This window comes from Protobothrops mucrosquamatus, unplaced genomic scaffold, assembly GCF_001527695.2.
Source record: "Protobothrops mucrosquamatus isolate PMUCROS unplaced genomic scaffold, P.Mucros_1.0 scaffold2668, whole genome shotgun sequence".
Taxonomy (NCBI): domain Eukaryota; kingdom Metazoa; phylum Chordata; class Lepidosauria; order Squamata; family Viperidae; genus Protobothrops; species Protobothrops mucrosquamatus.
Genome location: NW_015388716.1, coordinates 103,491 through 118,007, shown reverse-complemented (window position 1 = coordinate 118,007; position 14,517 = coordinate 103,491). Strand labels below are relative to the sequence as shown.

Here is a 14,517-nt window from a genome sequence, read left to right as displayed (position 1 = left end):
CCTGTGTTATCCAGGAAAAATGAGCACTTTTTAAAAAATTATTTAAAAGTCTACTGTGGTAATGAGGAAATCAAGAAGACAGCTGTTGGTTGGTTTCACTGACCATGATTTGAGACTACCAGATCTGGGCTGCAGTAACTGAAATGATCATTAGATGGCAGCAAATAGTTCAACATTTCTGTAACACTTTCCTACCACCTGGTGGTTGTCTGGATTTTTACAGGCTACCTCTAATAAGTGCTGGAGGCTAAAGCATATAAGGAAAGGTTGATGGAATTGGGTATGTCTAGTTTAATGAAGAGAAGGACGAGGGGGGACATGATAGCAGTCTTTCAGTATCTCAGGGGCTGCCACAAAGAAGAGGGAGTCAAGCTATTCTCCAAAGCGCCTGAAGGTAGGACAAGAAGCAACGGATGGAAACTAATCAAGGAGAGAAGCAACCTAGAACTAAGGAGAAACTTCCTGACCGTTAGAACAATTAACCAGTGGAACAATCTGCCTCCAGAAGTGGTGAATGCTCCAACACTGGAAGTTTTTTAAGAAGAGACTGGACAGCCATTTGTCCGAAATGGTATAGGGCAGTGGTGGCGAACCTATGGCACACGTGCCAGAGGTGGCACTCAGAGCCCTCTCTGTGGGCACACGCGCCATTCCCCGGAGATGGCAACTGTCCCTCTTCAACCAGCTGCCCGCTAACTCGCCGAGGTTCCACATGGCCGGATGCATCCCAGCACCCATGCGCTCGCTGGCCTCTGTGTGCAGGGGCCGATGGAGTCAGGCAGTAGCCACCCCAGCCCCTGCCTCACCTTGCCCTGTGACAATGGCACCCCCATCCTGCATCGCCTTGCCTTGCTTCACCCCGCAGGATGAGCCTCCTGCCCAACGCCCCACCTGCCAGAGACCCCCTGGATCTCCCCCAACACTGCCCGGCCCCCACAGGCGCCCCTCTCCACGAGCATCACGGAGGTGATCACGCCCACCTTTGCCACACCCACCCAATCTGCCATGACCACCACAGCCACGCCCACCAGCGGGCCACGCCCACCTGGCACCCGGCAATAAATAAGTGGATTTTGGGTTGCAGTTTGGGCACTCGGTCTTTAAAAGGTTCGCCATCACTGGTATAGGGTTTCCTGCCTGAGCAGGGGGTTGGACTAGATGACCTCCAAGGTCCCTTACATCATCATCATCATCATCATCATCATCATCATTATTTTTATTATTTTTATTATTATTATTATTATTATTATTATTATTATTATTATTATTATTATTATTATTATTATTATTATTATTATTATTATTATTATTATTATTATTATTATTATTATTATTATTATATCATTGGTGATGTTAGAACAGACAGGTGCTGCCTCAGGGACAAAAAGCCAGTTGGATGATTTTGGGCCAGCCACACTGCCTCAGCCTTAAGAGCCTCTTTTGAAATCTTGAAGAAAAGTCCCTGCAAACACTGACTTGAAGACACCAGAACAGGGAAGGTGCAGTGCATCCTGATTTTAACGCCTCTGGCAAACCTGTTCAATTCAGCTGAGAAGAGAGAAGAAGACACCCGGGGAAAAAATACACAACCCCCAGGTAAATTAATAAAAGTAAAACTAATATGCAAAGTACAACATTCAGTGTGCCTCTTGAGATGAAAGTGATTCTGGATTTGGAAAGAATTAAAAGTGCTGGCAGAGTATCAGATGCTAATGATGTATACATGGAACAGCTGCTTTCTCCCACGTCCAATGTCATGATGGAGGTTCTTGCATTAGTTTATCCTACCCAAGACCCAGAATTATTTGAGACACTGACACTAAATGTAAAGTATGCAATGCTCTTTTGTATGGTTGATTCCCTCCTTCGTGGCCCTGCAGTTGTGGAATGAACCAAAGCCTTCAAAGGCAACCACATCTCCAGTTTCTTCTTCCTTCCTTCCTCTCTCAAGCAAGCAGCTCAACTAGATGCTATGACATAAGACCTCAGTCATTCCACTTTTGTTCTTCCTCTTTAAATGATTCACACCCTGAAGTGGAGCTGACATTCCCAACAGTTCCATGGAAATTCTCCATACCTGAGCCTATACCAGTGGTTCTCAACCTTTTTAATGCCGCGACCCCAACCAGTCGTAAGTCGAGGACTAAACCGGTCGTAAGTCGAGGACTAAACCGGTCGTAAGTCGAGGACTACCCAACCGGTCGTAAGTCGAGGACTACCCAACCGGTCGTAAGTCGAGGACTTTCCCTGCCTGGGAGCGCCGCGCATGCGTGGTTCCGCCCCCTGCACCGGCCGAGGCGTAGCTGGCAAGCGGCAGAGACGGAGCAGGCCGACCACCAGCTGGCCCAGCCCAAGGGAGGTAAGGCACCTGCCGGAAAAGGGGAAAAAATGGTGGACAAAAAAAATGGCGGACAGCCTTACTTGGCGACCCCCGTGAAATGGTCGATCGACCCCAAATGGGGTCCCAACCCACAGGTTGAGAACCACTGGCCTATACCCTTCAGCCAGGTCTGACTCAATTCTATATGGGTTTTAATCCAGCAGAAATGATCCTTAGAGAGATAGTATCTCAAAGAACGAAATGACCAACTGCTGCCTAGGAAGATTTATGCTAACTAGAAGCCCCCTGAGATCCTCCTAGGGCAGTGGTTCTCAACCTTTTTAATGCCGCAACCCCCCAACCGGTCGTAAGTCGAGGACTAAACCGGTCGTAAGTCGAGGACTAAACCAGTCGTAAGTTGAGGACTAAACCGGTCGTAAGTTGAGGACTACCCAACCNGAGGCGTAGCTGGCAAGCGGCAGAGACGGAGCAGGCCGACCACCAGCTGGCCCAGCCCAAGGGAGGTAAGGCACCCGCCGGAAAAGGGGAAAAAATGGCGGACAGCCTTGCTTGGCGACCCCCGTGAAATGGTCGATCGACCCCAAATGGGGTCGCGAACCATAGGTTGAGAACCGCTGTCCTAGGGCACTCAATGTCTTGTTCATGTATTTTCCATCTTTGCTAAACACGGGTTGACTTTTCCCTCAGCACGTGAGCTGATCCAGGCCCCCCGACAAGCCTGTTGAATGTTGTCTTTCCTGATTGGGGTTTTCGGCCCAGGGCAGAAGTCAGAGCCCATGAATTTCCGTAGCTTTGCTTGCTCAAAAGAGGAAGAAGAAGGCCAATGGGCAAAAAGTGGCATTCAGCTGATGTCAGCTGGCTTTGCTTCCTCTGAGAGGTTGTTGTGTCAGCTCTGGACACCAGCCAGGCGGTGATAGCTCACGCCAATGAAATGTAGCCTGGAGGCAGGAGGGGGAAACCCAGCGAAGGCTGGCTGCTTTAGGCAAGCAATTAGATAAAAGGGCTATTTGTGAAGGAAGAAAGGAGAAAGAATCCAAGAGGGAATTGAAAGGCTGGAATTTTCCTAAGGGATGCCACAAAAGAGACTGGACAGAATAAGACAAGTCAGAGAGATGGAAAAGGCCAAGGGTGGGGCAGGACGAAGATCAAAACATGCGGATCAAAAATTAGGCTTTTCTGTTTTCCTTTAATGGCTACCCAAGAGCAGATGTTAATGGGACCTATTGGGTATGTCATGCCCAATTCTCCTACCTTTTTTGTTACAGTTGTTATGCAAATCACTGCAGCTGTTATGTGAATCACATGGTCATTAAATGAATCCAACTTATCCCATTGACTTTGCTTGTCGGGAGCCAGTTGGGGAAGTCACAAATAGCAACTCCAGGATGCAAAATGTGGTTTGGAAGAATGCTGCCCCTGGATGGCTTGCCAGATATTCAAAATCTAGCATCTATACCAGTGATGGCGAACCTTTTAGAGACCGAGTGCCCAAAAACTGGCTCCGTCCCCGCTCCACCCCCTGCCCCATCCCCCGCCCCGCCTGCCCGCAGGGCCACTCACCACCTCCGCCGCAGATCGCCCAGGCAGCCCAGCAGCGCTATGGCAGTCATGCCTCTGCCCGCGCCCTAGAGTATCAACTGTGCACGATGGGGTGTGAAGGCAGAGTCTTGTCTATGCTGTCTGGCTGCCATGTCCTTGGCTGCCCTGCTCCATGTGGGCACGGGGGTCCAGGGAGAGGCGAGGCTGGGGCAACGGCACGTGTGCCCACAGAGAGGGCTCCGAGTGCCGCCTCTGGCACCCGTGCCATAGGTTCGCCACTACTGATCTGTACTGTACAGTGTGAAAACCCTGTTTGTTTGGTTTTACAATATTGGAATACAGTATTTAAATATGAAATGCATACAGGTGGTCCTCAACTTATCACCACAATTAGGACCAGGTTTTTTACTGCTAAGCAAGCTGGTTATTAAGCCTGAAATAATCAGCTTTGTTTGAGTTCTCAGAAAGCCTGTCAATCTTTGCTGAAAATTCTTGTTTCCTATGATGGATATTATTTTGAGAGGCAACTAGACTCAGGGTACCATTAAAGGGGGGTGATTGTCTCAGGCAGCAATACAATAGCTGTTTTCCTCTATTCCAGGGGTGGACAATAATTTTGCCCAACAGGCCACATGAGAAATTCGGACTGGCGTGGAGGGCCAAACCAATAGGGCTGTGAAGGTCCATAGGCATGCATGCATATAGACACATAATTTGAAAAAAAAATAGAAATCATCTTTAAAAATAAAAGCAAACCACGTGAATTGGACAGGAACTGCCAAAGGGCTGAACGTGGGCAGGGGCTGTAAAATGCCTAGGCCTACTTTATTTGTTCTGTTGGAGGACAGAGCTACGTTTTTCTGGCTAGACTAGGGGTAGGCAACCTTGGCTCTTTTATGACTCGTGGACTTCAACTCGCAGAATTCCTGAGCCAGCTATGCTCAGGAATTCTGGGAGTTGAAGTCCACGGGTCATAAAAGAGCCAAGGTTGCCTACCCCTGGGCTAGACATTAACTCAGGACAATGTGATGCCCAGGCTGCCATTGAAATAGAGGCAAGAGAGTTATGGATACTACCTTGAAAATCTAATGAAAAGCAATAACTCAAGAGTAAGGTGGCACGGCTTGTACATTTTTTTGTAATGTATGCGATGGAGTGGAGAAACCCATTTTCATTCACGCCTAAAGAAGGAAAAGATCTAGGGAAGATTGTGACTTCTAAATATAGAAATTAAGAACAAGATATTGCATGCACGATAATAAAATGAAAGAAAGCTTTTATGTATACAACAATCAGTTGATACCAGAGTAGGCAAACTATAAGCATGGAGCAGTTTTCACCTACCATGGAATTGTGGCCTCTTTTTCACTCATCTTCCAAAGCTGCTAGGTTGACTTATCATAAATAAATAAATCATAATATATTAGACTCTCATTATTATAAGGAATGCTCTAAATCAGGAGCGTCCAACCTTGGCAACTTTAAGACCCGTGGACTTCAAATCCGCAAATTCCCCAGCCAGCCATGCTTCTAAAGCATAAGTCCCTTTGATGTAAAGATGAAAGAGAAGGAATATGAAAAGCCTTGACTGTCAAAGGGAAGAAGAGATCAAGCATCTATGGCAGTGGTTCTCAACCTCATTCATTAAATCTGGTGCTTTAAAACTTGAATTAAGTCTTGGTGGGTCCGTAGTGAAAAAAAAAAAAAGGTTGAGAACCACCGGTCTATGTAATGGCTGGTCACTCAAAAGAGCAGAATTAAGCCACCAGTTCAATTCCTTCCTTTTCTTTTTTTTTATGAATTTGTTTTTCTTGAATTTACAGGAATGAATTCTATCCAGGGGACTTTCACTCCTTATGCAAAAGCAATCCCAAGAATGCACTTAAGAGGGAGTTAAAAGGTTTCTATGCCCAACATAGGGCAGGAGTAATCTGCCCCTCAGCTTTGCTACTCAGGCAGATGACATAAATGAAGAGGGAGTTTCCATATTCAAAACCCAGATTGTCTGTTGCAGGAAGCCAACATCTGCCGGGAACCCTGAATTTGTACATTACCTCAAACCAATCTCACGCAGAGCTCAGCTCCCAGCTGCCAACAGTGAAGCCTGAAGGCAGAGGAACTCAATTTTCATTTGCATGCTCAGAATGATGAGAACGGAACATGGGAAAATAACGCCTGAATGGGACTCCAGTCAATTCCAACTGCATGGTAAATATGGGTAGTCCTCAGCTTATGACCACAATTTATTTGGCTAAGTGAGACAGTTAAGTGAGGTTTGCCCCATTTTATGACCTTTCGTGACGGAGTTGTTCAGTTAGTAACAGAGTTAGTAACAGAGTTGTTAATTTAACAACAGAGTTGTTAAATTAGTAACATGGTTGTTAAGTGAATCCGGCTTCCTCTTTGACTTTGCTCACAAAAGATTGTCACAAGACTCCCGGATACTGAAAGTGTCATAAATATGAACCAGTTGTGAAGCATCCGAATTTTGATCGCGTGACCATGGGGATGCTGCAATGGTCGTAAGTGTGAAAAATGGTCAGGTCACTTTTTTCAATGTGGTTGTAACTTCAAACCGTCACTAAACAAATGGTTATACATCGAGGATTACTTCTATGCCTCTCCAGGATGAATTAATCCATTTGAACTCAAGAGTTTGTAACGGTCCGGTTTGACATTAGGGGTCGATCCTTAAAGCAGCATGTCTCCCTTTAAAGAGTAAGAGGTAGTCTAACTTTCATTTTGGTTGCTTCAAACCCAAGCCACAACAACTGTTAACTATGGTTTCTTTCTCATTTCTATGTTCTGTGATCTAAAATAACAGAATAAACTTTTTTTCCCCCCTGAAAGGGCACTTGCATTATATGCCATCAAGCTGGTTTCAGTTCCTAGCAACCACAATAGATACATTTTCTGCACAATGGTCCATCCCTCACCTGGTGTTTCAGGTCTTCCAACGTTAATGAAACTACAACACTAAAAATCACGAAATTGAGAGATGCTAGTTTCAAGAAATTGAGCTCCGGCCTTGAGGAGGAAGTGGGAGAGAAAAAATAGTGGCTGGGAAAATAGAAAATGTGAAAAAGAGATTCCGAATAGCCCTACCTTGACCTTGTCGTCTTTAGAAAAGGACACTGAAGATTCTGAACAGGCTTTCAAAATTCTTTTAATATAGCCTACACTAATAAAGTAGAATTTTTGGAATCTCGGTGGTACTTGTTGTTTGATTTGGCCTTCCTCAAAGGAATGACAGGCATCATGATTTATCAATCTTCCCAAATGTCCTCTGGAAGGGCCACATTTTCATCCTCTTCTAGAAGGCTAGGAGGGTGAGGACCATATGTGTTCCAGAAAACAAGCTGTTCCAGAGAAGAGAGGCCACTATGGAGAATGAGCACCACTGGGCCCTTATTTCCATTCTTCCTAGTAGCGAGGACTATCAGGAGGTACTTCCCAGTTATTTGGGTAGGATAAGAGAAAACTGTTATGGAAAGGTAATGTAGGAGATGATCAGGCTGATCCTGAGGGAGGAGTCAAACAGGTCATCAGTCTCAAGTACCTTTGTGTCCACAAGCAATCTAAATCCAGCCCACTTTGAATTCCCTTGACTCAGTGGTGGGATTCAGCCGGTTCACACCGGTTCAGTAGAACCAGTAGCTAAATTTTGTTGAGTTCAGAGAACCGGCTGAACCCATGCTACTTCTGGAAGTCCATTCTAGAACTCGAAGGCCTGGAGGAGGTCTCCCAGGCCTAGAACAGCCCACAGGAAGTGTATGGATGTCACTTCCAGAAGTCCATTCTAGGCCTCAGAGACCCAGGCCTGCATCCATGCAGAGAACCAGATGTTGAATCCCACCATTGCCTTGACTCTTATCTACCACCAACTTTGACAGTAGTTCAGATTCTTGTACAGTTTCAGCATACAATAAACCTGTATCTATTCATCTGAACTACCTGGACTTTTGATTTTTTGTGTTTGATAGGTGATCTCCAAGAAACTCAAGACCCTGAGCCATTAGCCTGGAATATGCCTAATTGTACTCCTTAAAATGACCAAATCTTTCTCTCCAACCACTTCCCTGTCTTCTAAATATAACGCTCAAAGTTTCTTTTGAAAAGCCAAGAATCTTAAAATCCATTTACACTTATTAACTGAGTGTAGTATAATACACAGAAGAACTCTGCGTTCCAGCGGTAACTAATTACCAGAAGGGATCTCCTTAATGAGTGATAATGAAAAGCTGACAAAAGATCTGCATAAGGCCTATATTTAGTTAAATTGCTAGCTAGTTACTCTGGGCACCCCACCTCCTTTTCATTCACTGATCATCATGGGTATTATACATGGCTTGTAAATGCAAAGTTTCCTTTGAGTCCTGCTTGATTCCAGTGACTTCATCAACATGTGTATGCTGTTTTCTTGGCAATAAAAATGGAAGGATTGAGAAGGAACCCAGTTCATAACCCTAAAAGGGGGGGGGAGGAGATATTTACAACAAGGGTCTAGAAAATGAGCAGCATTTTTAAAGCCAGCTGCAGAAAACAAAAAAGACTCGGGAGATTCCTTCAATTGCTAATGATTTAACTAAATAACGGTCTAATGATGGACAGAAAAGACAGACTGCCTCTATTCGGCTTGGGGCGTATCTGGTGACCCGAGAACATGGGGTAGACTTGCTAGGATGAAAAGGCTTTTGTGGAAGAGGACTGAAGACTTCTGTGGAAATGTGTGTGCAAATAGTACCATGATGTTCTCGAGGCCAGCCTAACCCGTTTCACACAGTGAACTTGGGGCAGCAAATTCTGCATCCTCAGGCTCACGTTCGTTGGACTGATGCTCAAGGAAGAGGTCAATTGGACATGCTTGGACCTAGGTTGGACATAAGAAGAATGGTTGCAGAATTTGGGTTTAGCTTGTCTAGACAAAAGAAGGACTAGGAGGGACATGATAGCGGTATTCCAGTATTTGAGGGGCTGCCGGAAAGAAGACGAGGTCAACTTATTTTCCAAAGCACCACAAGGCAAGACAAGAAACAATGGATGGAAACTAATCAAGGAGAGGAGCAACCTAGAACTAAGGAGAAACTTCCTGACAGTTAGAACAATTAACCAGTGGAACAACCTGCCTCCAGAAGCAGTGAATGCTCCAACACTGGAGGTTTTTAAGAAGAGACTGGACTTGTCTGAAATGGTACAGGATCTCCTGCTTGAGCAGGGGGTTGGACTAGAAGACCTCAAAGCTCCTTTCCACATCTATTCTGATTCTTAGGTTGCTAAACACAACACTTTTAATGTCTCAAATGTGCTTTTTCAAGAGGCAACTGGACTTTCTTGTTTTTCTTTGAAGACGTTTCGCTTCTCATCCAAGAAGCTTCTTCAGCTCTGAAGAAGCTTCTGGGATGAGAAGTAAAACGTCTTCAAAGAAAAATAAGAAAGTCCAGTTGCCTCTTGAAAAAGCACCTTTGAGATAACCTTGACCTGGATGACTGAGAATCTCCATAGACACAACACGTTAGTGGGAATGTCTTATTATCCAAAAAACATAGAGATCTGTCTCTCCTGTACAATTAACAGAGGGCAAGCAGACGTGGATGAAAACTGAGGAAATCTTTGTTGATGCTAATACAATCTCCAGCTAATTAATGCCTTTTGCAGACAGGGAGTGCAAATGATCAGACATCCCTTTGTCTCTCAAACTCACAATGGAATCTCAACACGAGGATGCTTCTCCCATCTTAAGTTCTATCTGGAAGTCTGATAGTGTATCTTCTCTGTTTCGCCTTATTTCCATTAAAAAGTAAATGCATGGCTGCTGCTACAGAGCATTCCTTGGCTCGCTGCTCTGACCATGCCTTCTTCTGACTTTATATCGCTTACCCTAGGGACCTCTTTACATTCTCTCCTCATCTGACTTTTTATATACTTCTGCTTTGCCAGCCCTACACCTCAATCAATCTTCTTACTAAATAGTCCAACTGGCACCTACACACGTTTCCTGCCATTCCACTTTCATTTTGGGGGCAGGAAAATTGGTAACAGTCCCGCTCTATACATCATCCTAAAAATTAACACATCTGATCTGCACATATACGCTTTGAGGGAAAAACAAAATGCTTAATAGTGTGCTGTGTCAAGAAACTTTAGACCAGGGGTCCCCAACCCCTGGTCCGTGAACTAGTACCGGGCCGCGGCATACCAGCAACCGATCCACACAAACAAGCAAAGCCCCATCCGTGGGATGCAGGCAGCACACAAAACCACGCACCCTCCGGTCCACGGAAAAATCTCTCTCCATGGAACCAGTCCCTGGTGCCCAAAAGATTGGGGACCTCTGCTTTAGATTTTCACAGCCACTATAAAGCAGCGCTGCGATCTTAAATGGGAGAACCGGCAGATAGAAAGTAATGGTACGCAGGTGTTTAGTTCTTCTTCTATTCATATTTTACCATATTTTCCTCTGAAAATTGGGAAAGTTTCTAAGCAAGCACTTAGCAAGCAGATGATAGGAGGAAACTAAAGTTAAGGGGAGACACTGTAGGGTGGAAGTCAAATCACCCTTCCTCACTATTTCTTTATCCTGCCATGCTCAACAGCAAACAGAGTTTCTAGACCTCAGTCTCCACCCCAATGCTTGGTTCTAAGCAGAATATGTGAAAATCAGTGCTGGAATGTCATATTTAGTTGAAAAAAAGTATTTTAGCTTCAAAAGACTCTCATCTTTGACATACTCCTCAGAAAATGCAAACTTTTCTTTTCTTAGATAATGTCTCTATTCTATTCTATCATTTTGTACAAGTACATGTGGGAGTGTTAAGGTATATATTGCTCAGAAAAAATGGTAAAGTGGTTGAGTGTCATATGAATTATATGTATGATTTTGTTGCTGGTTTAGAATTAACTAATAAAGTTATATTGTAAGTTTGTTCATGCGCCATGAATCACTGTGAATCTACCGTATATAGATTTAGTAGCACACAAACCCAATAAATAAATGCATTGGAGAAGAGATCCCCTTAATGTCTCGTTCCATAATAGGAACGAGTGACTTTTTAGCAGGAATTGCTTTCAAGAGGTCACAGCCAACACCTGATGAAATTTCGGATGAACAAGCGGTTGAATATTAACTACAACTACGATATTGATCACTCTTTGAAGTAAGCCAAGATTTGTATTCTGGAAATATGCTTGAAAAATGCAGTCAACACAACAAAGGAGCTGGCCTTTAGTCACCACTCCTGAGGTCTGTCTATAAATATCACATATGTCTAAAGGCCATTCAAAATTGGCCTGCAAAAGTAATTTGCAAATGAATAAAATAATTCTACCTGCCCATATTAGTTATTTCATTTTGATTAGGCATTGTGTGAACCCTGAAACCCTACAAAGGAAGCTCCAAAGTGTATTTTGCAGCTTGCATAAAAACATCCCTACCAAGAACTATGGATTAAGCTTCAAATCCAGCATGTTTTTTTTTTAAATTGTACATTAGGAAACCTTAATGCAATTTACAGGATGTAGCTGTCTTCCTCTGAGTATTGCTGACAACTCAAGGTAAGGAGGAAATTAAAAGGAAGAACCGTGGAAAGAGATAAACACAGAGCAGCTGGGGACAAAATTGCACAGAAGAAGAAAAAGGCAGTGTGTCTGGATGAAGATTTAATCATTCATGAATTTTGGGGATGGTGGTGCTGGTTTTCTGTATGGCTTCTTCCATCTTTGTTCTTACTGTGGAACGAACACCTCACAGAATCCTTGAATAGGTGCTCCATCACTGGAGGTTTTTAAGAAGAGACTAGACAGTCATTTGTCTGAAATGATATAGGTTCTCCTGCTTGAGCAGAGGGCTGGACTAGAAGACCTCCAAGGTCCCTTCCAGCTTCTATTCTATTCTATTCTATTCTATTCTACTCTACTCTACTCTACTCCACTGACCTCTGCAGAACAAGTGATCAGAGGTACTAGATATTGTTTTACTGTGTGTGGCAGGGTGTGAAATTGCTCTGTATCCCGAGGACCTTTCAACAGACAAAAAAAATATTTTGCACTATTGTATTTAGCATAAAAGGAAAGGTTAGTATTACAAGTACATTGTCAATGGAAAGTTAGGGACTGTAGGCTAAAACACTGAGTTTGAAACTGTGAAAGGCAGGGATTTAAAGCCTTGTGTGTCCTGAACATGTGTGCCAACTAAGAACAAACTCAATTTTCTTTGCTTCATTTGCCCATCTGTAAAAAGGGAGGAATAGGGATCTGCCTTACAAAAGCCAAAGTTTTGTATTACATTAAAAATATCAAGTTCTAGTAAGGCAAAAGAGTAGTTTGGTTACCAGCTTTGAGTTGAATCCTGCATCCTTCAACAAGAATTTCTAGAAATGGAATTGTTCTAGAAATATTCACTTTCTGAGGTGAATATCTCCCACAGCGTCAGAGAAATAAAGGAATAAAGGAACAAGAATGCAGGCAGAGGTGATAGCAATCACAGGATGGTGGTTGTGGAGGGCGTAACAAGCAAGCACCTGAAAAAGTTGTGGCCACCCAAAGGCCATAGAACAAGACAAATGCAAAAGTGCAGATGTTTATAAAATGCAAATAGCTGCAAATAGCAAAATACATAGCTGACCAGAAGGGCTTGGAGGAGCACCTTGCCTACCTTTTTCCGATGTCGGTCGTTCTTTGCAAGACAAGATCTCTGCAGGGAGAGGTAGCCCCCAATCACCTGGATCTCCTCCACTGTGGGGTAGCGTTTCTTCATGGGCATCATAGCCAGTGGCGGAGAGCTCTCGATGCCATTCTCCACAGCCATGACAGGTGACATGGAGGCCTTCCGAGGATTGATTGTGATGGTGTTGCCACTGCGACGCTGCATTGCTGGATGGGGGGATGAGACCCGGCCCAGGCCTCCCATCCTGACATCCTCCTTAACTTTGCTGTTGCCGCTGCGTCTCATGGCCTCGGCCTCGGGCGGCGGCTCCTCCACAGCGTCCGGGAGAAGTTGTTCACAGCTGGGTGAAGAGCAGGAAGTGGGGACTGGGGGCTTGGCTGAAGGAGGAGAAGGGCTGGCTTCCTGTTTGGGTTCTGGGGGAGGGGAGGCTGAAGCCCGCAGTGGCACAACCATGAAGGAGTTCCTGGAGTGGAGGTGCAGGTTGGCCAAGGCTTTGCCCTGGACATCCTCCTCAGCTGGGTGGCTTTCCACTGCCGCCTCCAAATCATTGCTCTCCACCCTGGGTCCTCTGTCTGGGGACACGGCCTCCCTTCCCCATCTTTTCCCAGTGGGCGAGCGCCTTGGAGGACTATCTGGCCAGCCCTCCCCACCGCTTGATTTAGCTTCAAACTGGCTTCGATAAGATGCCACAGTGCAAGGCCCTGGGGACGTCAGTCCCGGGAGGTCGCAGGGAGGGCTCGGGAGGCGACTGACGCAAGGCAGCCGGGATGAGGTGAAGTCTACTGAAGAATGGGCTGGCTTCTTTCCTCCAAAGGTGCTTTCAGTTAAATTCTCAGTGCTGAGGGACTTCACCGGGTGTGATGGCATCACCACCCCTCCACCGTCCTCTTGGCTGAACCGGCTGAGCAGTTTGCTCACCCGCCCTTGGCGCTGCTCGGGCAGCGATGCCCGATGCTCAGCTCGGCCCACGGCGTTGAGATCCTCCACGCTGCGGCTCAAAGCCGACTTGACAATGAAGACCTCGCCTGCACGGATCTCGGTCACGCTGCCCCCACGGCGGGCCAAGAGCTCGTTGAGGGACTCCATGCTGCCTGATTTGGCTTCTCCCGAGTGGCGGTCACTAGCCAGCTGTGCCGGTGGTGCCCCATGGGCTGTTTCTATTATAATGACATTGTCTGCCCGCAGGGTCCGGACGCCTGGAATCTGCCCACACAGATCCACTATTTGTTTGGCTTTGGTATTCGCAAGTTCGCTTTCTGGAGGGCCAGACTCCTGATGATGGCGGCGCTTCTCCAGCTGAATGAAAGGATTTTGGTGGACTGGGCCAATCTTCTCCTGTAGCACCGAACTCTCTGGCTCCCCCTCTTGGTAGGATGACGATGCAGCAGGCACAGAGGCTGGGCCACTCTCAGTTTCTCCTGGTCCGTTTGGTTCAGAAAAAGAAGTGCTGGAACCTTGCTTGGCCCGGCGTCGTTCAATGATCTCCCGTTTCCAAGCTGGCATCTTAGCCATGCGGTCTTGCTGCTCCTGTTCCCGCCGCCGGGCTTCCTCTTCCTCCTTTCGTCGACGCTCCAGTAACTGGAGTTTCCATTCTGGCAGCGGAGGAGTTGAAGACATCTTTGCTGGAGGTGTGAGATAGCAGGAAACAGGAGGGAAATCTGGGGGGAAAAAAGGAGTGAAAAAAAAAGAAAAGAAAAGATTGGGTGGGATATGTTCAGGGGGTGAGAAGGCACAAAGCAAGGGAAAAAAACAGAGAGGGGGAAAAAGTGGCTTGGGAGAGCAACTTAAAAGCAACACAAAAACAAAAGAGGCAAGGAAAAGAATGGAATAAAAGAGGGAGCGAAGAAAGAGAAAGAAAAGGATCTGGAACAGAATTGGCAACGAGCAGAAGGGGGTTAAGAGAAATGGGCAGTGGCTGGAAAGGAGAGGAAGGACAATATTAGAGTAACAGAAAATGGAGGCTCAGAGATAAAAA

The 14,517-nt window shown here is 45.6% G+C and overlaps 1 protein-coding gene across 1 annotated transcript; it reads right to left on the bottom strand.

The window, feature by feature from the left end:
* Positions 1-12,530: 12,530 nt before the first annotated feature.
* On the bottom strand, positions 12,531-14,159 carry LOC107296156 (phostensin-like; the record flags this gene model as incomplete). The annotated part of the gene is made up of 1 exon (XM_015825502.1): positions 12,531-14,159. A coding segment is annotated over exon 1 (1,629 nt), but the record flags the coding sequence as incomplete, so codon positions are not given.
* Positions 14,160-14,517: the final 358 nt, after the last annotated feature.